Source organism: Tauraco erythrolophus, chromosome 8 (assembly GCF_009769465.1).
Source record: "Tauraco erythrolophus isolate bTauEry1 chromosome 8, bTauEry1.pri, whole genome shotgun sequence".
NCBI classification, from domain to species: domain Eukaryota; kingdom Metazoa; phylum Chordata; class Aves; order Musophagiformes; family Musophagidae; genus Tauraco; species Tauraco erythrolophus.
In genome coordinates this window covers 34,080,368-34,106,224 of record NC_141472.1, presented here as the reverse complement: position 1 = coordinate 34,106,224, position 25,857 = coordinate 34,080,368, and the positions used below count along the sequence as shown (strand labels likewise).

The window sequence follows — 25,857 nt, the reverse complement described above, 5'->3', positions numbered from 1 at the left end:
CTCTTCTCCAGGCTAAACAGCCCCAACTCCCTCAGCCGCTCCTCGTAAGTTTTATTTTCCAGCCCCTTGACCAGTTTAGTCGCCCTTCTTTGGACTCGCTCCAGGAGCTCAATATCTCTCTTAAAGCGAGGGGCCCAAAACTGGACACAATATTCCAGGTGCGGCCTCACCAGTGCCAAGTACAGGGGCAGGATCACTTCCCTGCTCCTGCTGGTCACACTATTCTTGATACATGCCAGTATCCCATTGGCCTTCTTGGCTACCTGGGCACACTGCTGGCTCATATCAAGCCGGTAGTCAACCATCACCCCCAGGTCCTTCTCCACCAGGCAGCTCTCCAGCCACTCTTCCCCGAGCCTATAGCGATGCTTGGGATTGTCTCCATACCCTGGATGGAGACTTCTTGGAGTGAAACTTTTTTTTCTATTAAAGAAATTTCACACACCCACCGGAACTATCAAGTATATCCAGGAATTCCCTGGTGAAAAAGAAGTGTGCTGGAGCTGCAGCAAATCAGGTGCTCGCAAACTGGATTATTGGGTATCTTTATGGTATATTGAGGACTGTCTGATCAATGAATAATTTTCTTGTGTGCCAGCATGTGTTCAACTGGGGATGTGTAACAGCTCAAGATTTTTTTTTTTTTTGCTGCTTCAACAGATTTTTGTGGGTGTGGGTTTTTTTTGGTGTGGAGGCCATTAAAAAAGGAAAATCTAAAATTGTCTTGATCTCTGCAGAATAAGCAGTTAGAAGAGAAATTCATAATGGCAATGTGGAAGGACTTGAAAAGATAGACATGGAATTTGGGTGCTTATTAATAAAAGATTAAACATTATTATTTTAAAAAATAATAAAAGGAGCGCTTTGCATCACTATACATTTAAAGTAAGTACAAAATCAGTTCATATATAATGTTGCACTTTAACCAAAGTATTGATTCCACAGTTCACTGTATCTGAGGGAGGAAACAGATCTTATAAATAAGTTATGTACTAGATCTGAGTTCTGGTTTTGAAAAAATGAAGCGAGGGCTTTTCCCCCATGAGCTCAACGCTTCTCGCTCATCTTCTCGTTTCTCATGATGAGGCTTTTTATCTGCTGTGTCACTGCATGTTTCTGCTCCCGTCACTGTCCTGGTGCTCCCCACCTGGAGAAGCTGTTTTGCTGGCCTCGTTGTCCGTGTTGTTGTTGAGGATGTCATCACAATCCATCTGCGCCATCAGGTTGAAGCGCTCGGCCACGCAGTGGGCGGTGAGACGAGCCTCGGGGTCGTGGTCCCAGCACTCTGTGATGGTGTCGCACAGGAAACGCATTCCCTGCAGCCAGAAGAGCTGAAATTAAGATCTGAAGGCAGGAGGAAGAGGAGCTAGAGGCTGATCTAATGCAATCGCAGTGTTTTACCACACTCTTGACCGCTTCCTGCAGAAACACTTTTTTCAGCCAAGCTTACGCACAGGAGGAAACAGCCTTTGTAAGTTGTGGCAAGTGCCGGTGCTTGCACTGTTACTGGCACTGCTTGTGTTAGAGCAGCAGCCTTGGCTTACTGGGCATCTGGCCCCCAAAATTTTCCATGTTCCCTAGAAATCCTGTGTGCAAGTTGGTTTGCGTTGACTGTGGGAGCTAAATAGAGGCTGGAAGGGAACAGACTGTCCATCTCCTGTCTCAGCCTTGCCCATTCAGATCAGAGCATCCTAAAATCAGGAGGGACAGGAGAGATGCAGAAGGTGACCTGCGGGCTGGCAGCTGAGCACAGGTCTCTGGGTTTCGAGCCTGTGCCCTGGCTGTTACACCTGGATGGAGAAGGGGAGGGTTGGGGCAATTCAAAAGCAAGTTTGGAATTAAAACTTTTAAAATACGACTTATTGTTCTAGCAGCCGTGCCAAATAGTTGTTGCAATGTGCAGCTGAACTTTGTTTTCTCACCACAAAATGGTGTCTTGGTTTAGGTGGGGTTGGGTACTTCTCAGTGTGCTCCAGAATACATTCAGTTTCTCTCAGTTACAATGGTTATGTCTCCTAGTAGTGTTTGTTCTTCCAGTTGTGTAGTGCACTGAAGAGAGTCCCTATATTTTGGGCTCAGAAACAAAATGGAAGTATTCAGCTGGTGTTTTTCCCACTCTTAAGCTAGTGACACAGCTAGCACCAGCAGCTATGTTGAACCTTCCTTTGCCTATGTAATTCCTATCATGTGCTATTGCTTTTTGCATCATTGTCAACCAAGGTTGCAACACAGTGGAAAAATCATTATTCTAAATAAAGCTTCCTGGTTTTCAGTAGTTTCTGTGTATTTCTTAATTTGCAATTAAGAGAACCCAAAAGTCTTTTAGGGACCGACACAAAAGGAAAATGTAGAGATGTATCACTAGTGTCATCTGTCCTTCTGCACCTTACTCTGAACTCCCTGCTTGCCGCTAAAGCTCATTTTACTAAATCTTCCATAATGGGTGCAGATTAGAGGGAACAGGATTGTGCAGGAAAACTGACAGATGGTACATTTCTGTAGCTCTTGCGTCACTCATTTATTAGCTTAGTTGAAAGGATTTGAAGCTAATTGATTAACATGCAAAAATGAGCTAGCTTAGCTGAAGCTTTTAAAAAAAGCCTTTTCTCAAACAACATGGCACTGTCATAAGGTTTAGTCATTAGATTCTCTGTGCTTATTTTGCCCCGAAATCATGACATGGATTTGCCGTTTGCCTTGTAAGTAGCGATGATGCTCTTTTGAATGGTACCACTGGAACATCTTGTGATGCTGACAAAATAGACTTAGTTTGGGTTTTACATTCAGAGTCTCAGATTTCCAAGTGATGCTGAGTTTCACAAATATATTTTTAGTGGTGATATAGACTTAAGCTGCCACTGCTCCTTCCTGCCCTGCACCAGCCCTTTGGTTATGCCGGTACAACAGTCTGCTCAGCTGCTTCATGAACCAGATCCAGGCATTTACCTGGCCTAGATAACCACTTATTTTTATTTTTGTTTTTGATGTGGTGGGGTGAGGCAAGGTAGGAGCATGGACTTAAGGTGATTTAAGTTATCTGGGAATCTTTGGGGATAATTTCTGCAATAGACTTTATTATGCAGCCTTGCAAACAGTTGCCCTGGAGCTGCTGATGGGCAGCACGCTGGGTGAGTCAGCTCTGTCAGGGAAATGAATGCTTACGTCTGCTGGAAATCTTAAACCGTGGCCAACAGTGCAGGTCCTCACCTGACTGAGAGCGATCCTGATGGTTGAAACGTGGAAGTAGTGTTTGGAGCTCTGCGTCAAACTTACTGTCGTTGGTGGGAACATCTATGGGTGCTTCCCGTTCTGGTGAGCTAATTTGTCACCCTTTCTTGGTGGCACCCAATGCTTCCTCCCACAGGAAGCCGTTGGCCCCAGGAGTGGCACAAACTGGTGGCTTTCTGCTGCTTCCCAGCAGATGGTGCTGCCCTGTGCCGCATCCTAAATGCCTGGAAAATCGCGTAAAGCCAGGCTTGTAAGGAGATGTTTATTAGAGCCGCTAAGATTAGTCGGAGACAAACTTTCAGGAACACAGCGTGGCTTTTCTGTTCCTCTTGCCCAGCGACCATCAGGTGGTCTAATAAAAGTGACTACTTTATAAGCCTTGCTCTGTTTATGTGCTAGACCAACCCAACAACAGCAGCGTTCTTTCTCGGAGGTGACTGCAGTCGGCCCTTCTTCAGCTCGGCAAACAGCACAGTTGCGGTCAGGCTCCATCAGAGTGGGATTTTTGACAACCTAAAAACTCTGTTTTTCCTGTGGTTTCAAAGGTTATCAGAGACCCTGGGAAGTCAATGTCTGCGATGAATACTCAAAGGCTTCAAATATGTAGCAGTGCCGACTGAAGTTCTTGTATCTGTATTTTCTTTCATCGAGGAAAAAGGCTGGGTGAACTTCAGAAACGGACTCGCCAGCCGATAAACTCACGGATGGTCCAGCAGGAACCACAGGTTCGTTTGATGCTGTTTGCAGCTTTGGTCGGTCAGGTCTGTTGTGAGTCTTTGGACAAACATGGTTCTGAGAGGAGATATTATAGGGAACACATGGCCTTCTAAGATCATGAAATTATATCTTTCCTCTTGAAAAGCCTGGCTTTATGTGCCATCCAGGTGGAGTGGAAGCAGCGGCAGTGATTTTTATGGGTGAATACTGCAAAACGATGCTCTGAACACCGTGAGGCTCTGCAAGCCCCAGCAGGCTCAACGTTTCAGCTTGTTTTTCAGGTGAATTGAATTGTTGATCAGCGGATGGTCTTTTTCCACAAAACGTGAAATTTAGAAAGTACCAAAGTCAGGCAAGATTTGAACATCACAGTCAATGTGTCTGTTACCTCTCGTGTCCTCAATGCGTGGAAGAAAGTACTGGGCTTGGGGTAGAGTGGACTGTGTCAGGGCCAGGAGGTAGCTGTTTCTGGAGCTGGTTGGTCTGGTTATGCTTGGGGATGGTTTTAACAGAGCACATCTGATCGTTGCCGAAGTATTTCTATTCTAGAGCGCTGGGTTGTGCTTTCTGTGCTGACATGCTGTGCTTTCAGACCCTCCGAGCTGAAGGCTGGTGAAAGAATTCTTGACAAGACCTGAGCCTAGCAGGTTCTCTGCTCTTAGCTTCATGTGTGTTCCCTGATTGTTTCACTTGAGGGAGATGCTTCTCATTTTGCCTTTCCTTGCAGAAGTGCTTCTTCTCACATGCTAAGTTGTGACCTCTCATGTTAGAGGTAGTTTTGAGCTTGAAACATCCACAACCGAGCAGGCAGAAGGTTGGATGCACTTTCCTCTCCTCTGTTACTGCTGTGAGATGGCTGTGTGCAAGGGACTGTGTGTTTCCTGAGCTAGAGCTTTCTGGATGTGGTGGTTACAGGAGAAATGGGATGGACTCAGCCTGGTGTAGTGGAGGGTGTCCCTGCCCATGGCAGAGGGGTTGGATCTAGATGATCTTTGAGGTGCCTTCCAACCCTAACCATTCTATGTTTCTATGATTTACTGTTTTGTGAGAATAGCTTGCAATGAAATGCTCCACTTTGCTGTTGTTGACAAGATAACTGAATGCCATCACTTGGCATTCGTAACAGGGCTTCCTGATCAGGGCAGTTTATTCATCATGCAATTTTTACTGTACCCCTGGCTGGTGGCTTTTAAACACCAGGGAGTTGGGTCTTGTGGGGCTTTCATGGGCTCAGCCAGCCAAGAAGGAGCTGTAAGTAGGGCCTAGGAGTTCAGCCTGCTTTTGCTTTAATTACAGCTGTAATGATTTTTAGGCTCAATTAGTGAGATGGGATGACATTTCTGGACCAGCTCTACTCCCAGCTTACCTGATGCACCAGCCAGCTGCTCGGGATCTCGGGGCGTCCTCTGCCATGCAGCACGATGTCCCTCATGGTGTCCACACAGGGCTGCTCCTGGACTTTTGACCCAAAAGGCAGCTCATAATTCTTTACCTCTGCAAGGAAGCAATAGCAGCATTACAGGATGTTGTTCATGCAATCACTGCTTTGCTTTGGTATGGTCTACCGGATGGAAACAAATTTGTGTTTATCAGTCTGCAAAAATAAATGGATCTGGAAACAATTTAGAATTTAAATGTAAACGTAGTACTGGGGCTTCATGTAGAGGTTGTTTTCAGAGACAGGACTGAGGAATTGTCTGACTGCCTTCCTGAACCCAACAGGTGTGCTGCGAAAGACTTGTTTTTTCTTCGGGTGAAACACCTTTTCAGCAGGTAAAATGTGTTGTGCAGGTGAAAGATAGGAAAGGGGACCACTGTACCAGCACCCAGAGTCCTGCTGCGGGCAAGGATTGGGTTAGAGGAGAAATGGCCCTTCCAGAAGAAGAGCAACCACATGTCATGGGCAGCCAAGGAGAAACTCCCTGCTGCAGAGGTGAGAGGCCACCCTGGTTTCTGCCAGCTCCTGCCCGGATGCAAATGCAGGTGAAAGATGAGTGGAGATGGTGGCTTGGGAGCAAAGGATGTGCAGGGCATCTGAGCCAGGCAAGGGTCTCCCACTGCCGAGTACGGGGCACGTGGGAGTGGTTGGGGCAGTTTTTGTGCCAAAGGCTGGGAGCTTCTTGCAGCTCCTTGGGCTTGTATTGCAAGTAGGTGGGATAGGGAAGGAACCAGAGAGCACTAGAAAGGGAAGAGGGGGGAGCAGGCAGGGGCTGACAGCAGGGCAGTTAATTGAATGTTTTGCCACACGCGATTTCAGATGCCAGGATGTGGCTCTGGGAAGTGAGGGGGGACGTGGCTGTGGGAGGCTGGAGTTTGTGAGTCCCTGTTGCAACATAAACTCTGGTGGTGTCTGAAAAAAAAAAAAAAAAGTGCTTGTGGCCAGGGAGGGGGGAGGCAGCTTTGGCTCTTCCTGCTTGGTTTGCTTTGCGTGGCCAGCACCGACTCGGATGTGACTTGGCGCTGGCTGGCTTTGAGCGGGGGCTGGACCAGATGACCCCTCCCGGGTCCCATCCTGCTCCTCGGCCACAGGGCCAGCCCCCTCGAGCCGTAGCACACAGAGCAGGCAGCCATGGGGAAGGATTAGCTGCCAGCTGTTAGCAACCCTGCAAAGACTCGAGCCATCCCAAAATAGGTCCTGCGCCACTGCCGGGACGCAAGGCTGAGCCGCGTCCCTCTATGGGGAGGAAGGGAGCAAAAAGGCAGGTGGCAACCCCGGTGTGATGCTCCTACCTCCAACCACTTCACATCTGGAGGCCATTTCCCACAAAACGAGGGCCATGGAGTAGACATCCATCTGCTTGAAAGACTCCAGATCTTCCAGGTTCACCCTGGACTCCAGGACTTCTGGGGCCATGTACCTGGCAGTGCCCACCTGCCCACGAAGAGGAGAGATGCGTTAGCAGGATGGGTGAGGGCTTTGGCCACGGGGTGACCAGGGGTGTTTTGCAAAAGGTCATACTCGCCTGCCCGCTGTTGGCGAAGTCGTCCACCGTCAGGGAAGGGTCAAGGCGTATGGCGATGCCGAAGTCGCAGAGCACGCACTCCTGCTCGTTCTTCACCAGCACGTTGGTGCTTTTGATGTCGCGGTGGGCGATGGGGATTTTCGGCCGGCCGCAGGCGGTGTAGTCACTGTGGAGGTGGGCCACCCCGCTCACCAGGGAGCCTGCCATTTTCTGCAGGTCCATCCAGCTCAGGATGTGGCGGGAGAGGTAGTCCTTGAGGTTCCCCCGGCTGTGGTAGGCGGTGATGAGCCAGTACTCCCGGCGGGGCCCCGCGCCCCGGTCCTCGGCGGTGAGGAACCGCAGGACGCTGTCGTGCTTCAGGCTGGCGTCGGTGAAGATCCGGCTCTCGTTCTTCCAGGAGGAGTACTCCTCGCAGGGGAAGATCTTCACGGCCACTGTCTCATACCGCCCCGAGCGGCTGTGGCTGAGCTTGGCCCTCCACACCTCCGCGAACTGCCCTTTGCCCACCATCTCATCCAGCTCGATGGGGAGCAGCTCGGTGGGGCGGCCGCCGGTGCAGGGGGAGTTGGCGCCGCCCGGGTTCTCGTCCGTCAGCACGGACAGCTTCTCTTCCCGCTCGGTGGACCGCCCCGGCTCCGGCAGTGCCGGGGGCCGCCCCGTCTTCCCGCCCCAGGCTTTGGACCGCTTGCGCCGCTTCTGCGTGCGGCAGAGGTAGAATATCACCGTGGTCATCACCGCCACCAGCAGCGGGGGCAGGAGGCTGATGGCGGCCACCGGGATCACCTCTTTGCTCCGCAGCACGGAGTAGCCTGTGGGGAGGAAAGCAAAGGCAAGGGGGCTGCCACCACCGCTCCGCAATGGCTCGTTTGCGTCGCGCGGAGGAGATGGAATACGCGAAGCCATTAATGAAGCGCAGCCCTTTGCGGGGCCGCCCTGCGCGTGAGCCCCATCCTGGCAAAGAACCCAGGTGTAGGTGGTTACAAGGGCGTGTAGTGATAGGACAAGGAGCAATGGCTTTAAATGAGAGAGGGGAGATTTAGATTAGATCTAAGGAAGAAATTCTTCACTCTGAGGGTGGTGAGGCACTGGAACAGTTTGCCCAGAGAAGTTGTAGATGCCCCGTTGCTGGAAATGTTCGAGGCCAGGTTGGATGAGGCTTTGAACAACGTGGTCTAGTGGAAGGTGTCCCTGCCCATGGCAGGGGGGTTGGAACTAGATGATCTTTGAGGTCCCTTCCAACCCAAACCATTCTATGATTCTGTGATTAAGGGGGCTGCTTGGTTTAGGTCTCGGATTTAGCTCTGTTTATCCAGCAAGGGTTCAGGACACCAGCCTGCGTTAATTGGACCAGGCAGTGCCGGTGGGTGAGACCCTGCCGCTGCCACCAAAGCAGCTCCGCGCTGCCGGCAGGCGCCGCTTGCGCTCACGGCGAGGGTAGCCGGGGTGGAAATATCAGTGGTAAAGCTGAGGCAAGGCTTGAACGGAGCAAATCTCGGAGGCGGTTTGGGGCTGAGGCTTTGCTTTGACCCCTGCGGCGTACGGAGAGTCGGGAGGGATGCTGGGGGTGGCTGGGCAGCGTGCAGGACCATCAAGCCTAGGGGAGCGCTGGGACACTCTGCACAGTAATTAGTGTAAAGGAGCTTTATTTTGGTGCTCCCTGCCCGTGTTGGCATCTCCTTCCTCATCCTGCTCCAACACCAGCCCCCATCAACTGCCCAGCCGTGGCTGCTTTTGTTTTCTTTCTTTTAAACCCCTGTCAGCCTTCAGATCATTGGGGGGGACAACGCACACGAGAAGCTCCAACCCTCGCACAACGTATAATTGTCTGATCCTTTGATGTTCACGATTCCTGGGATAAATATGCTGACTTCAGTAGAGATATTCAAGTAAAATCTTACTCAGAGGTTTTTCTGCCAAGTATAATAAACCAGGGGAAGAGGGATAAGAATCATTCCATAAGCAAAACTCTCGCTGCTTGACCTCAGTGTGTGCAGATCATAATTCAGGTTCTGGAAAAACAGAGCGTTTAGCTATTTTCCTTGGCAAATTTCAAAAAAATGTGCTGCAGCTAATTTCTGCAAGGCTGTGAAAGCGTTTCTAAAATAGGCATCAGGTTCAAACCACAAGATCAACCTAAACTGATATAAATCAATAACTAACCCAGGAATATGTTTATCTTGGAAAGCGCTAGGCCTGGATATCACCTACCGCTTTAATGGATTTACCCGATGCTTAAGATCCCATCTTTGAAACGCTGAAGAAAGAGAAGATATTTTTAAGGGAGCCGCGTGCGTGAGTTCTGAAAAGGGGAAGGTAACGCAACTTCAGCGGATTCCTTCGTGAGGATGCCCCTTCCTGACGGGAGCCCTTTGATACGGAGGGGTTGCAGCGCGGCTTAGGCCCCTTCCACGGAGAGCGAACGTAGCTGCTGTGGTGATAACCGCTGGTCTGTATGTAAACCCATGCCTTGTCCAGCATTGCTGCGTGAGTCTTTCTGTCCCTGCTGTGGGGAGGAGGACCTCCATGGCCAGGCTCAGCTGGCGCAGGAATGGAGAAGACTTTGCACGCTCAACCCTACCCAGCATCGTCCCAAGGTGTCTGCTGGGCTCCTGCTTGCACAGCTTTAGGAAACGATGCTACCATGCGTTCATTAGGGTGGTCTCTGATGGGGTCTCCTGCAGATGTGGTGCTAGGGCAGTGCCACCCAGCAGCTCAGACCTGATAGCAGGGCTTAAGAAATCAAGAAATGGGAAAAAAATCTGCCTGTTTCAGCCGGCGGAGAAGCACTCCCTTATGGTAGGTATTTCCCCGCTTGACGTTTGTCTATACCGTTGAAGATGACCATAAGTCAACATTTAAAATGCAAACAATCCCTTAAAGCAGAGGAAAAGGAGGTGAACAACGGGGTCTGTGGGTCTGGGGCTTCCTAAGCTGCTCCCACAAACCAAATCAAAGAGGAGATAATGATTTAAGGCCCACGCTGCTCTCGCTCCGAGTTTCAGCGTTTTACGTGCCGGCTGGCAGGAGGAGGCTGTTTGTGGAAGCCTTCGGTGGGGGTGGCATTTCCAATGAGCCAGTTGTCATTTTTGTGTAAAATTACATATCCCGGCATCGGCTTTGGGATTTGACTATCTCTCCCTAGAAGTGTGTGTACCTGTTATGTTTGGCTGGGGAAGCAGCAAAGAACTGCCAAATTTAGCATCGTTTGCCTTCATTAAAAGTGGCTTGTTTGTTCTGAGAATTTGCATTTTATGTGATTTTTTTTTTCTTTTTTCCATGCGTTGCGGGAGAAGCTACACTGCTGACTCGCAGGTTATGCTTAGGCTCATCTTCAGCATTTCATTGCTCTAAAATTATGGAAAATCAGAGGATTTCACTTTGCTGTTGTTACGGGTCAGATTCTTGATGGGCACTTGGATAAACCTGGTCTGTTTGGAGTTAGGGAGGCTTGGACAAGCTCCCAAAGGCCCAGGATCTAGCTGGAAGCGTTTCCAAAGTATACGACCCTCCCGAGATATAGAAATGAGCTGCCTCTTAGTTTTCCCTCCTGTGAATTTACAGCTCCTGTTGGATCTCCAGCCATCTGCAGAAGCATCTACAGGCGTGCCAAGATGTGCTCACGTTCACGTACAGCACCGAGGTGGCCCTGGCCATCCCTGCCCGAGAGAAACGCCACCGCAGAAATTCCCAGGAGGCCGGCAGGGGAGGCACGGCCACGTGGCGAGCCCCGCGCCTCAGCACCGCCACCTTTTTGGGTTGCAGCCGTGGCGGACGCCAGTGTTTCCCATGGGTGTGCCGGGGCAGGATTCGCTCCGGTGCAATTTATTTAAAGCTTTCAGAGTGTTGACTCACGCTGGGTTACGTCAGCTTCTAGGTTCCCCTGTTGATTCCCCCTGTGCTGAAGGGCACGGCGTACCGAGAGATACAATGGATTTTCCATTGCCTGATGTTTCCAGACCAAGGCTGGAGACATTTCTGGGAGGGATGGTTTAGCCACAGACAAAATATGGGGCTCAGTAACAGGGTACAAATTTTACCTAGCTTTTACACAGGGAGGTCAAACGAGATGCTGAAACTGCTTCTCCTGGCATGGCATCTCCTACTCTATCGGAAATACAAGTAATTTGTCGTTAGCATTGGGTGCTCCTCCCCCTATAAATGGCCTTAACGAAAGCACTCACCATTGGTGTGGTTTTCAAAGATGAGTTTATCGTTGCACTCCTGCTCGTCCACGCAGCCGCAGATGTAGATGATCCCGTCCTCGCTGGGCTGATGGGTCATGATGCAGCGTGAGGTGTTGTAGTTGGGGACCATGAGGTTTTCGATGGGGCGGTGGGGGTTGTGGCAGAGCGTGCTGATCCTGATGCTCTCGTTGTCCTGTCTCCTGTGCGTGCCAAACGAACCGACAAAGCGTTAGTCTAGTGGCCCAGCCTCTGTGTCACCTGCGTGTCACCTTAAACTTGGTTTTAAGATCATTTTGTTTTAAGCCGTGTAGGGAATGACTTGTTTGTGGCAGCTCTGGTATAATTCTAATTATCTGTGCTTTGGAGGGGCTCTGTTAAAGTCCTTTCTCTCTTCCAGATGGTGAAAAGAGAAATGTTTAGCACATGGCAATAGTAGGACTTGAGTCAGAGACTCTGCTTGTTTCCAGCAGATAATTCACCACTTCATAACCACACCTTGGATCAGGTAGTGCCAACCCTAAGGCTGAGTGCCCTGAGCGGATTTGGGATTTGGGGCAAAATCCTTCCTTTACCAATGCCAGCTGCTAGGCCAGCAGGTTCTGGGGCTGTGTGGTCCGAAGGAAACCCTCCAAAGTGAGAGTCCCACCTCTGCTGCAATACAAGCGATAACTCTAAGCAGAGACTGGGGTCTCTGCTGCCCAAATTTCACCTGTGCAGGGGAGAGGTGGGGGACGTGGCAGCTGAAACGCCTGCTCGCCAGGGACCACTTGGCTGGTGCTTCCCTCCTGCTCCTCTCGACCTGCGTGTGCAAATGGAGCCTGTGAGGGCCATCTTGTCCCTGGGCTTTCTCAGGACTCATTGCTGGTTGTCATGCCCTGTCCTTGCAGGACCTGTTTGCTTCGACCTGCAGCAGTAGAGCCCTTCGGTCGCTGGTTGGGGCTATTTCTAGACACGGCTTGACCTTTGGAGCTGCCAAATTATAACGTGAAGGTGATATGAGTCCTGGACTGTGGGGCTGTGTCTGTGTTGCACCCTGGCTTCGGACACTGAGCAACTACGACTGAAAGCTGCCATGTCACCTGATGATGTCCCGGTCCTCACCGGGTCTGGGGCAGGGGAGCGCTGGGGCTCGGCACAGCCAGGAATGTGATGACAAAGGAGCCCTAGCTCCTCCTTATTTCAGTTGAGATAATTAAGAGGGAGGTAAAAGCATAATTTCTTGGCATTTCTAGGGAATTTGTTCTTTGTTTCAAAAAGAAAGGACAGACCTGCTTTTTTTTTTTTTTTTCAGTCATTGCACATTTCTTCAGCCCTATGTAACACCCCCTGCATCACAGATGGTCATAACATCAGCCAGGGAGACCGAGATGTCCCTCCCACCAGCGTGAGAGCTGGGACCTGGGGAGGTGAAGACTTCCCAAGAGATTTTTCCCTTTCTGGAGTGAAGACGCAAAATATCCCAGTGCCCGTATTGCTTTTAACTGTGCACAAGCGTTCAGCAAGCACAGTAAGAACAGGTGAAATATTTCAAGGCCTATTACCAAAAGGTCTAGTTCGTGAAACTCCAGTTGCTTACTGAAATTTGGCTCATAGTATCAGGTGTAGCTCCACAGTGCTGACGTCCTTAGAGCTTTTTTAGCCACCAAAGCTCAGCAGCCAGGTTAGGTTCTTCTCATATGCCACGTTTTTTTGTTCAGCAGCATCTAGATTGGGCTCCCATTAAAGCGATGGAAAAGTGTCACACATAGAGCAAAAGGATGGGTTTGGCTCTGGTTGTCATCCAACTCCTCAAGCACAGGGTACTGGTTTTGCTGGAAAACCCCAGCTCTCCCAAAAGATTCGGGCAGCATTGGCTCAACATGAGGGGGCTTGGCTGGGGGGTCCAGCACAGCCATGTCCTGGTGTGTGGGAGCTCCCTTCTTTTGATATGCAATGGAGTTGAGTCATCCTTGCTGGACCCATGGCTTCGTCTCCACCCACTGTTTACCAAGCTGGGTGAGGGAAGAGGTTTGGGGAGCAAACGGTGGAGACCCTCAAAAACTGGGGTGCCCAGGTGGATTTAGGAATGGCCAAGCATGAACTGGGATATGTCCCTTTGTGGAGTGGATGGTGGCAGCTGAAAGGAGCTGGAGCTTGGAGGTGGGATTGGGGGGTAGCTGTTGGTGTTGCGATAGAGCCTCTTGCCCTTGGAGAGCCGGAGTGGAGCTAATGCAGGCTGCCGGTACGCCATGCGAGACAGGCCGGGCAGCTCAGGGCTGGACGGCTCCTGTCCTGCCAGCACCACCAGGGAAACACAACCTAGGATGTGGCTCTTCTCCTGTGGGGAGGATCAGCACCTGCCCTTGTAGAGTCAGTGGGTAATTAAGAGCTAAGAGGAGAGCGCCAGGGTTTGACCCTTGTTTCCAGAGCCTTCCGCGGAGGAGATAGGATAACCTGGCCTGGTCAGGTTTGCAAGGCAGACCTGGGGCAAGGATGAGTGGTGGGGAACGACTGGCCCCGCATGGGCTATGGGCGGCTGGTGAGCATTGCAGCTACTCCTGAGGGCGTTCAAAGGAAATTACAACCATTAATTACTTTTCCAGGGACAGTCTCTGCTTCTCACTCTAGCGATGCAAAGTGAGAAGGTGAAGGTATGGAAAGGTTTCACGATGATTTTGAAGTCAGCTGGGAAGTCAGACATAAAAGCAGGGGGAAGAAACCAAATTTGTCATCCTCTCCCTGGTGAAGTCCCCTGGTTTCAGTGCTCCTCACATTTTCTTGGGGTTCCTAGGTAATTTTTCAGAGGAGTTTCCAGCTGAAGAGCCCTAGGAGGATGCGATCCCTTCTCCATGGGCTGCCCAGGCTGGGCATGCTGGAGGACACAAGCACATCACTCATGAGCATGGGGCCAAAGCTGCTGCTGTGACTTTGATACCCATGCAGGACAAGTTCAGATGATCTGAATACACCTCTGCAAGCGAGCAACAGGCAGCGAGGCTGGCTTGGAGGTGAGCCCTGCCTGCAGGGATGTTAATCTCAGGATGGATCTTCAGATGGGGTGGGAGATGCTGGGAGGAGACTGCGGAGCTGGCAGGTTATTTGTGATCCTGTAACTGCCTCACTCTGTCCAATATGTGAGGTTGCAGCCCCATCCTGTGCCATGAGATTGCTTTCCTGGTGTGGAGATTTATGCTGCAGAGGTCTTGCCTTTTCCTGTATGTGTAGGCTGTCAATAGGAAAACCCAGCGAGGTGCTGGATTGCCTACTCGGGATCTAAGGTGGCTTCTCTGTATGTGTACAGGGGAATTTGGGGCAGGGGGTGGATTTTATTTGTTTGGGTTTCTTGTTGGTTTTGTGTTTTGTTTTTCTAAAGTCCATAATGCGACAATTATGTTGAGGCAAACTCCTACGGAAAGTGGGGCGTACAGCATTCACGCTAATTAGAAGGTTGAGATAAAGCCTAGCGATAAGTGCTTGGCTGGCTTTCACTTTGGCAGCCAAATTAAAAGGGAAAGAGGAGGAAAATCATTCTGGGCAGACCCAAAATGGATATTATTTTTTTCAGTTTTGCACATGGGGACCTAAAAGCCGGGGGAGGCACTCTTCCGGGCCAAACGATGCAGCGTATGCTTGGCCTGAAATGCGAGATTGTGTTTCCCTTCCAGGCATCTCCTGCAGTAGCAGAAAAGAGCTTTTCTCAGGGGATGGGAAGGAGGTGGGGTAAACCCAGTGGGTTAAACCCCAGTTCAGTACCAGCTCAGACGTCCGTGCACCAGATGGGGACAGACCTGGACTGCGCCCCTGCACAATAACCAAGGCTTCACCAGGCTGATGCGGGAGGACGTCATGGGTTTGGGGGTCAGAGCTGCTGGTGTTGCCCAGTGGGTTCAGCCCATAAAGCTAAATTCAGGGGCTTATGGGGGTTTAGAGGTCCCACAGCAAACTTGTCACGCTTTGTGTTGGGCATTTAAATGTGTAACTTATTTAGAAAAAGAACCACTACTAACTATATGGCAGACCAAATGATTTTTTTCCTGCAAATTGTAATTTTCCTTATACCAGAGTCAAAGGGGGAGGAAGAGAAAGTCTTGAATTATTTTAAAGGACAATAATTCAAGCGCAGGGATGCAGACACGTATGTTCCCATGAGCTGCTGCCCCGCAAACCCCCTTTGCCCCCTGCGTCCCCCCTTGGCGAGGGGCTCGCCGCCTACCATATGGCCACGCAGATCTCGTAGGGGTCCTCGCAGTAGGAGTTAAGGTTGCAGTTGCTGTAGCACACTTTCTCCTCGCAGGCCGGCGGCGTGGAGTCGCACCACTTGCACAGGTTGGTCTTCAGGCTGCGGCGGGCGCCGGCACCGCAGGCTGCGGGGCAGAGAGGTGGTGGAAGGTGAGCGCGGCCGTGCTTGCTCGGAGTGGGGAAAAATAACCACTGTTTTGGGTCATTTGCACAACCAGCGGAGCAGGAGCCTGGATTGACCCTGTTTCTCTGTGCGTTCGTTTATAGCTTTTGTTTTTCCCCATTGCTTGGTCAAATGTGCTTTAGATTATGGCAAAGCCATAATGGAGGGATGCCGGCGGCGCAGAGGCAGGTCCTGCCGGAGAAGAGCTTTGCAGAGCCTGGGAAGCCGCAAAGAACCATGTTTTCCCTCTATGTTTCCCATACAGTTTATCATCAAGGGGAAGTTTATTTCTTCCTCTACAAGCTCGGCTCAAATCAGTGTCTCCCCTCATCCTCAGTGCCTGCAGTGCCTGAAAAGGGACATCTCTGGGTCTCTGCATGCCTGAAGATTTTAATTATTCCCCTCCCTGGGCGGGGCAAGGTGCCAGGGAGGGACATACGGCCAGACTAGGCCAGCTCCCTCCTCTCCTGCTGCCTCCTCATCCTCCCATTCAATATGCCCAGGCTGGGGAATGTGTTTGCCACCCGCTCCCTGAGCATCTGTGTTTTCTGCTGTAAACGATGGGGTGAGACTTCCCAAGCTCTGTCGCGACAGAGGCTGCTCCTGCCCCGGCTCCACTGCCCGCTCTGCCCAGTCCCAGCACGAGACGCTCTCCTGCCCCTGGAGCGCTGGATCCGGCTGTAGTGGCAGGAATAACTGCTGCCCATGTGGAGCTGCTCTGCATGTATCTCACAGGCATAAAATTATCTCTATTTTTATACAAAGGGTGAATGAACGAGGCTCCGTTAAGGGATAAATCCCAGCTAAATTTAAACTTCCTGTTTTAAGGCTGCTAAATGTCTTTTTTTTTTTTTTTTTTAATTTTATTTTGAAAAAGGACATTAACTGGCTTATGTAGAAACAGCTATTTGTAATTTTTTACTTAAATAAACACACTCAAGACTGGACAGGTAGGAACCTGAACTACAGCAGCTAATTTTTGAAGGTTTGGGTCACCTGTGCCACTTCCCAAGCCGCCCGGCAGCACTGGGTGCTCCCAGCCCCTGTGAAAAGGGCAGCCGTGGCTCACTGTGCTGCCACAGCCATCCCAGGGGTTTTCCATCACCAGCAGTTAGTCCGAACAAGGAACAAACCTCAAAATCTCCAACTACGGCTCGGAAAGACTCAGCCCCTGCAAGCAAGGCCCTGCTGATACAGGAGCACCCACAGGCACCCTGGGTCTTTGGGCAACCTGCAGGACCTCCTGTGTTCTTGGTGGTCACATATGCAACCTGCCCATGGCCAACAGCCGAGCCTACGGTCCTTTTCCTTTTTAGCGCATATACTGTCCCAACAGCAAAAAGAGATTTTTACCTCCTCTGCTTCCCAAATCCGGGGTGCACAGCCAGCTCCCATGGCATCTTCTGTGCCTGCTCTGCTTCCCTTGCCAGCCCAGACCCCCCTCCACGAGACAGCTGTAAAAGAGCTGCTGGAAAGCTCCCACGCAGAAATAAACCGTTTACAAGCTCCCGTGGCCTCGTACGTAGGGCCAAGGTTAACAGTGGAGGGGAAACCTGACTGCAGAAGAGAAGCTTGTTGCATCTCAAGGCTGGAAGGAGGAAATTTGGGTTTAAATGACCCACGTGAGGCTTAAAATGTGGCTTAGCAGGGATGATGTCGTGCAAGGCGGCAGGGAAGCCGGGAGTGGAGCGGGTGAGGATACTGCCCACAACCTCCTGCTCAGCATCCCCTCTGACGGTGGGGCTGCTCTGGCCTGGGTAAGGCACCCAGGGATTTTGTGGGTGACCTCAACAGACCCAACACCCCATGTCCATCCCAGGGTTAGCTACCGAAATCATGACTTCAGCCGGGATTTGAAGCACTTGCAGCCAGCACGAGCCATCCTCGCCTCCCCGCCTTTCTCTGCCAGGACAGGACTCACAGGATCCCAGGAAAAACTCCTCTCGAGGACAAGAGTTTTGGAGGTGGATGAGAAAAAAGCATTCGTATGGGGCTCTTGACCTACGGCGACAGCCGCAGCGCTCTACAAGCTCCATCAGCGCTACTACATGGAACAGAGAATTGAAAGTAAATTGATTTCCTCCCCAAAAATCTCAGCCCCACTGCACCCAGGGCTGTGCTTTGGTGGTGTTGACCCATATTTGTGCTTTCACCCCTTCAGCTCAACCATCCACACCCTGGCTCGTGCTGAGCTCACAGCGGGCTCCTGCAGGACTGCAGGCTCAGCACCATCATCCCAGGGATGTTTGGGGCTCAACCTGCGAAGGAGAAGCCAACGGACAAATCCAGGTTGTAGATGTTGCTGATGCAGAAGAGCGATGGGGTTTGTTATTTGTGTATTTATAGCCACTGGGTATGTTATTTACTTATTTATATTGAGGTCTCGGAGCGAAACGTCAGCCCCGGCAGTTTTGTGCTGGTGCGCGTGGTGGGGATCTTGACTTTGCAGTCGTTTGCACTGCAGAGTGGAGAAGCCAGGGCAGATGAAAGAGTTAAATATGGAAATGAGATCCAGAAATATAGCAGTAACCGGACAAAATTCTTCGGAGACAAATTGTTCTAAACTAGCTCAGGCTGTGATTCTGTTATCTGCTCTGCAAGAAAGGTCAGAGCAGGAATATCTCTTTTTTTTCCCCCTCCTCCTTCTCCTAGGAAGCTAAAAAGAAGAGCACAAAGCCCACTGCGAGTTTCTTCAGGACTTTGTGTCCTTGAACCATCAGCTCGTAGGTACAGTTTAACTGCCACATCACTCATCTTGGCCCTGATTAGACCCAGATGAACACTTTCAATATTAATACTCGGATGATTTAATAAAGCTGCACGAGCAGTAAAAGTAACAATACACTTCCATAAAGGGGTTCCAGATGTTGCCAAGGCAAATGCTAAACATCAAAATATAAACTTCAAAAAAAAAAAAAAAGAAGACAAAAAAAAGCTGGATAAGCAAAACTTGGAACAAACTATAAACTAATTAAATGTGGGTTGAGTTTTCCAAAAATAAATTGAAGCCATAAGGATGTGATGTGAGCCAATAAATAGTACAGTTAGTCAAAGTTATTGTGGAACGACAGTTGGAAAGATGGTTTGAAGTCACTGATAGGTGGGCTCACAGTGAGCTTGGCTTCGTATCAATAGGAAGGCTTGTTCTCTTGTGCACGAGAGCGGGATCAAGTCTTCTGGTATCTATAACTGGGACCCCAGAGAGGTTGCTGAGAGAATATGAGATGATTTTCAAGTAGAGGAATAAAGAAAAAACGATGCCAAAAGTTCCTGAGTCTCTCCTGCAAGAGCAGCAGGGGTAATACCACCACCCGAGAACATCGGGGTATTTTTTCATGCATGATGGGGCAGCCCTCCAGCCTCTCGCCCACAGGGCATCCATGCTCTCCACTTGGCCACCCGCAAGGCCCATTGAAGCACCACCACCGTAGTTGATAACCCATCCTCTTCCGCCATAAAAGAGTCATCTAAAACTGCTCTCCAAGAGAATTTCTTACCAGCCCCATCACTGCAGCCACGGAAGCAGTCAGCTCCCAACAGATGAGCTTTTTGCTGACTTGCCAGGTGCTCAGCTGCCAAAGGTGACTGCAGCTGGAAGAACCCGCTGGGATAAATGAGGCTCTAATTAGCTCGTCTCTGCCAGTGCAGCTCCAGATAGCAGGTGGGTCATCCACCACCTAACTTTGGCTCCAGCTTTCTACACGCTGCAGTGCCCAGGGAGGATGAATCACTAAGGACCAAGCCTAGGGTGCAAGGAGGTGGAGGCACGGTGCGTTTGTTACAGGGGAGGAGAAGATGCTTTGTAGCCAAAGCGATGGCATGTGCAGGCAGTGGATTTTCACTGCAGGGCAAGAGGGAGCAGTTTTGACTCTCAAATATTCTCTCTGGCATGCTGCTTTGTGACCACTGAACACCAGATGGGCTTAAGGAAAGGTGCTTGGTGGAAGATGCTAAAGCACTCAGCTCTTCCCCTCCTGAGTGAGGCCAGCAGGAGCAGGGAAGTGATTGTTCCCCTACACTCAGCACTGGTAAGGCCACACCTTGAGTACTGTGTCCAGTTTTGGGCCCCTCACTTCAAGAAGGACATTGAGGTGCTGGAGCGGGTTCAGAGAAGAGCAACAAAACTAGTGAAGGGTTTAGAGAACTTGTCCTATGAGGAACGGCTGAGGGAGCTGGGACTGTTTAGTCTGGAGAAGAGGAGGTTCAGGAGGCACCTTATCGCTCTCTACAATTACCTGAAAGGAAGTTGTAGGGAGATGAGGGTTGGTCTCTTCTCCCACGTTATGAATGACAGGATGAGAGGGAATGGCCTCAAGTTATGCCAGGGGAAATTTAGGTTAGATATCAGGAAAAATTTCTTTACAGAGAGGGTTGTGAAGTATTGGAACAGCCTGCCCAGGGATGTGGTAGAGTCCCCATCTGTGGAGAAGTTTAAAAACCGTGTGGATTTGGTGTTGAGGAACATGATTTAGGGACCCTGACCGTGCAGGGTGAATGGTTGGACTCGATGATCTTGAAGGTCTTTTCCAACCAGATGATTCTATGATTCTATGAGGTGGAAGTGGACCAAGGTTTCTGCCACACAGGATCTCCATGTGCACTTCAGCTTATGCTCCATCTTTCAGTAGCAAACTGCCCTTAAATTGCTTTTATTTTTTGAGAACAAAGAAAAATGGATCATTTTTAGGTCATAAATGCTTTATAGTGAGGTCTACCCCCTCTTTTCTCTGTATCTCTAAGCACACTAATGTGAGGCTGATGCTAACTCAGCAATTGCAAAGGGCTTCCCAGCTTGCTGTTACTGCAGCAGCTCCAGGAGCTCTCTGCATCATCTTTTCCATGCAGGTCAGTCACCTGTAATCCCCAGGCTTTACACTCGGAGAGGTTAAGGCCTGGGAGATTAACTGCCATGCTCTGAGGCTTTCTCTAGTCAGCAGCACGCTTAAGCGCAGGACTGGGGAGCACCCGTATCTCAACCCTGCAGCTGCCTTGCTCCTGGAAAGCCCCAGGTAGGTGGAAACTCAACATGCCCCAAGACCTGCTTTCCCACCTGGATGAGCCCGGGCTCAGTGGCAAGTCCTTCGTCCGCTGCTGAGTTTAGGATTAGGCTTTGCTTTGGGCTTTCGTCCATGGCTAATGACATGGCTACGCAGTAACGGAGCCTCTCATGAAATTATTATGAGAACAAACAAATTCTTTCCCTATTATATATGGTACTTGTTTTTCAGATTAAAACAACAACAGGGCTGATGGACTCCTCTCTCTTGCTGACCCATGTGAGAACACCAGGACCTTGATGTTCTCCATTGGCAGGTTTCTCCTGAGCTGCCTCCTCCACAAAGCAACCACCAGTGCCACAGATGGACTACATCAGGGTAATTCCTATGTCCCTGGTTTCCAGGAGGTCCTGTGCAGGGTCAGAAGTCCCCATTGCAATTGTCCAGCATGACTTGTGTAACAGAGATCCCAGATTTCCTGCAGTCAGCTCTGGCTTGAGCTAGATCAGATCTGTTGGAAAGTGCCCGGTCTCGCTGCGGCATCCTGCAGTGCTGCAGGATCTCCCCAGAACTGGACCTCAAGCTTTTGTACTTTTGTTTTTGGATGGAGCTTGGCTTCCTCCAGCTCAGTTCTGTTCTCCAGTGATGGGATCTGCTGCTACTTTCTGCTGCTGAACTGAAGAGCTTTTTAGTATGGGGCCGCTATTCTCCATCCATGTGTTCTACAAACACTGTATCTTCATCTTCATAGGAGAAGTTGGGCAGACCAAATAGAACTGAAAACAATTATTATCCCATTTTTTGCCCCTGCAAGGCACAAGCCCACGGCTCTCACAGGAAACCCAGCAGCGCTAACGCTGCTTTTGGTTCAGAGGACCAGGCTCTGCCCTCAGGTATGTGGTCCCACATCGTCCTGCATAATAAATACTGTACTTGGCAGAGTACAGTATGGAGCAAGGAATGAGCCAGTAATGTTTCCTGGTAAATAAAAAAGGACTGATTTTGATTGCACTAGACACCAGTGCTTCCCAGTGCCAGAAAGACATGCAGTATACATTTCTGGTTTGCTTGGACCTTCTTCAAACAGGCTGGTAACTGACTTATTCCACCACTTATTTTTCCTTTGTGAAAATATCCCTTTAAATTAAGTGTTTAGCAAATACTGCTTAGTCCCATTACAAAGTAAATTGGGTATGGATCATACCAGCAGACTTCTCCAATCTCTTTCAGATGCTTAAATTACATCATGATCTAACTTCACCCCAGGGAGAGACGAGCTCTGCAGAATATTGTCCGTCCTTCTGCTTTGGTAATCTCCGGTATTTCTCGGGTACCTTTCGCAAGTTTTCTACGCGTCAGCGTAATGTTTCCCCTTTTGGGGTGTTGGGACATTTCATACAAGCTATGCCAGGGTCATGCCCCAACAAAGCTGGCACCGTCCGGGCGAGCCGGAGCGCCAGAGGCCAGCGAGGCGATGCCCGGCGCTCTACGGGCAGGATTTGGCTGGAGCAGTTCCTCTTCGATTTCGGTCAGTTGACGTCTGTGCCTTCGGGCGAGGACAAGGGGAGCGTGCCCAGCCCACGCTCCTCCATCTGCCCTCAGAGCCGCTTGTCTCCTCCACCCACCGCGACAGCCCGTCTTGTTTGTGCCCAAGACACTGAAATCAGGCAATGCCAGGGACCCTTCTCCTTCACCAGCAGCAAGATGCTTCCCCTTCAGGAGATCTCAAGTTGTCTGCCCCAGATCTCACTTTCTGTCCCCCAAAGCTACTTCTGCTGGGACAACCCATGTTCCATCCCTCTGGGCCCTTGTTTGACCCGAGGTCTGGGTGCCAGTGGAGGGTCCGGCCGGTGCCCACCGCCGGGGCGGGCTGCACGGGCAATTATCTGCCATATTGTGCTCTCGCTTGTGTTTAAAAACAACAACATCTCCACTGACTCATAGATCCTACGGCCTCTGAGTCATTTTTTATTTCTGGATTTCACTGCTCTGCCCTTTGCAATGAAGGGAGCTGCATGCGCGCGCACACACGCACACACACACATCGAGTTCACATTTGTTTTTCCCCTATAAAACCAAAACGATTTCCATACCATTAATGAAACAGAAATGATTTGATTTCACGTACCCTGGCTTTTATTTTCCATTGTATAAACTCTGCAGATGAAATAATGATGGTTGTAAAGTAAACCTCTTTTTTTTTTTTTTTCCTTTCCCTTTCCAGGCAGCCTCTTTTCGAAATGGCAATAGGGAGTTACTTACAGACTTGGCTTGTGCTGAGCCCGTAGTAGTTAACCCCTTCGTCCCCAGCTTCTCCTCTGTTGGTATTTAACCACAGCATGGGCAAAGGCAGCAGCAGGTCTCCCCTGGGACCAGAAGCAAAGCAAAGGAGCAGAGCAGGCAAGGAAATGAGAAAAAGGAGGAGGAAAGCTGGGCTGTGCAAAACAGGGGAGGGGAGGGTGCTTGGGGTGATGCACCCATGGGTTGGACAGCTTTCCTGGGAGAGCTGGGGTGCTGGCACTGCAGAACCGGAGGTACCTACACTCTTCCTGCATGTTTTTGGGTGCAATTCAGCACCATCATTCTATGTTTAGCCTGGCATCCCTGTCCTGGGTCCTCTCCCTTCCTTCTCGCTCCCCAGGGACCAACAGCACCGACCTCTCAGTGCAACGTCCTCTCTCCTCCACACCACTGCTGCGGAAATAATCTGTGGTAAATCATTTAATCACCAAATCTTGCTCTTTCTGTTTACAGGGCCGTTACGATTTTATGAAGTACCCGGAGGAAAATTACTAGGGGAAAGTAATACCTCCCCGGAGCAAAAGACGCAGCTGGAGCTGGGTGCGCGAGCACGTGCCTGCCTCGCCCCGCAGGATGGGGTGAGCCGCCGTCCCCGTGGGAGCGGGAGCTCTGCTTTTCGACATACCCTTATCGTTACACATGGTCTGCCCGGGCAATCTGTCTGTCTTCAAGGCTTATAAACACACCACAAGCATTTTTCTTAATCGCACTATCACGCCGTGGCACGGCCCTCTGTCCCCCCAGCATCGGTACAGACGCTTCGCCGATGCCTGGCCTGGGAGGGTTAGTGACAGCAGCTGAGATACTGTTACTCTTCCCAGACTGGGTGATGTGTTTTATATTATTTCTCTTGGATTTATGAAGCATTATGTAACCGGCTAACCAATCCCTCATGCGACGCAATCACGGCTGATTTCATGTCAGTGGAAAGTAAACAACAAAAAAAAATAAAAGTTCTGAAGTGGCTGAACTGAAATTCATTTGCACATGCAAAGTAATTCCTGGAGGATCTTCTCCATCTCCAGGTGGCTACTTTGCATCCAGGCTGTCATGCAACCCATTAGAAAAAAGTTACGGAAAACTTGCATGTTGTGCACGACAGGGCGTGATAAGCAAATCCTCTCTGTTTATTCTCCACATGAAATGATTAAGTTAGAATTTATTTTACTTGATTATTTTTAAGTATTTTTGTGGATTTCTGCTGCTCCTTGAAACACGTTATGCTGGCATGTTGTTTCTCTTTCAGCTGGAGAATTCCTTCAAATGTGAAAATTACTCGCCAAAGAAAGTTTGGCATTAAAATTTCAAAAACCGAAGCAAGGCAGCCCTGGAAATCCTGAGGTCCAGAAGCCCAGCAGGACCCGGCCCAACATGATGGGGAGGATGTTCTGCTCTTGCTCAGCTTGGGAAGGACTGTAAGTACCAGGTAACGCAAAAACTATACCCCTATTAGTCTCTGAACTCAAGCTCTTTCAGGAGCACTCTGGTGTTACGGACAATGTCCTTCCCATGAACACCAGTTAGCACCCTGGGACATTGAGCTGAGGATGGAGGAACACGGAACAGATAAAACACAGACCTAGTGGCCCTGTACCATTTTGTTTGTTTTTCTCAATGTCTTGGAAGTGTTTGGCAGCGTCTAAAAATGTTATGTGTATTTCTGAAACCATTTCACCGATACACTTAACCTTCATTGAAACATCAGTAAAGTTGGTCCCAGTTGCGCATTATTTGCATTATTTTTCAGTAAGTCCCTAAGGCACCCAAGCACTTGCTTCACTTTGGCAAGTAGCTAAGTTCAAGTTAGGATGAATTGCTGAATTAAGCCTGGCTGGGCTGATGGATCATGTAACGGCGTTTGCCGCTTGCCTGGCTGCAGTTTGAACATAAAGGTGACACCAAGCCATGATCCCAGGGGCGGACAATGGGTTGTGACAGGGCAGGACAGGACGGCCCTGAAGCTGATGCTGGTGGGCAAGTTCACAGCTCTATGTGGGTGTCACCACCGTACCCAGCCTTGTGCTGACTCACTAGATAAGCAAAGTCGTCCAAAACCCAGGAGGGAACCCACAAGTTAGAGGTTTGTCCACCATTCTGGAGGCTCGCTTAGCCCCTCAGGAGATGAGCAGAGATGGGGTCTGCAGGAGTACTCGATGACCTACAGCCCTCCTAGAGAAGGTGGCCTGAGGCAGGGTTGAACATTAGCACAGGAGACCTTCAAGTTGCACAGGACCGCAGCTTAATACAGGGTTTCTCACTCTCCAAGTGCTGAATGTGTGCTGGCTGTTGCGGGTTGCTGTGTAACTACGGCCGGTACCTCCAGAGCTCTTACCACGGCAGGCAGAAACTGCCGTGGCAGACAAAAGCAGTTGTGAATTTGCCCAGTACCATACTTATCCTATTAGGCATTTGGCAGCTGCTGGTGAAGTACTGAGCTATGAAAGTCAAACGTGAGGAGCTACGTCGCAAACGAAGGCTCGAAGCTATCCTGTGTCCGAAGGTGCAACACAAGATCTTGGCTGGCAACAATTCCCTTTCCTTGCACCTACTGCCCCTATTCCTTTCTCTTTCGTATTTTTTGCTGTCCTTCCCACCCATGTGTGACATTAGAACAAGTTTGGAGTCTGGGAAGGGAAAACCCCCCACAGCTGGGGGTCAGCCCAAGGAAAAACCATATATACACCCAGTCCCGTGTGATTACTTCCACCAGCACCACACCATGGCCCCACTGCCACGGCAAATCCCACCAGCCCAGACAGCATGCAAGAGGAACATGACATTTCTCCCAACGGATGGAAAGCGCAGCAACTTATTCAAGGTCTGAGAAGGGGGAAAACTGCTGAGGACAACGTTCATAAGCAATTCTAGCAGTTCTGCTGGTGCCTCTGCTTATCTTTGCAGGGTAAAGCAGTGGGTTGGTGTATGCCATGGCATGGGGTGTGTAGGCTGCTGGTGGGGTTTGCAGAGGGCTAAGCTATTATGTCTCCTACAGAAAATGCCTTCTGAAAAATGGGGATTTGCACACTGCGTTTTCAGAGGGCTCTGACATTTCAGCCCTTTGAAAAGCACTTTGCAGCGATCTGGTT

General features: G+C 50.2%; 1 protein-coding gene across 1 annotated transcript; it reads right to left on the bottom strand.

The window, feature by feature from the left end:
* Nucleotides 1-1,103: 1,103 nt before the first annotated feature.
* LOC104372074 (TGF-beta receptor type-2) lies at nt 1,104-21,379 on the bottom strand. Its single transcript, XM_086616166.1, has 7 exons — nt 21,306-21,379; nt 15,285-15,479; nt 11,090-11,292; nt 6,909-7,717; nt 6,676-6,817; nt 5,312-5,439; nt 1,104-1,316 (listed from the first exon to the last, which is right to left on the bottom strand). Exons 1-7 carry the CDS (start codon nt 21,377-21,379, stop codon nt 1,104-1,106), a joined length of 1,764 nt encoding a protein of 587 aa, XP_086472292.1.
* Between the last annotated feature and the right edge of the window lie 4,478 nt (nt 21,380-25,857).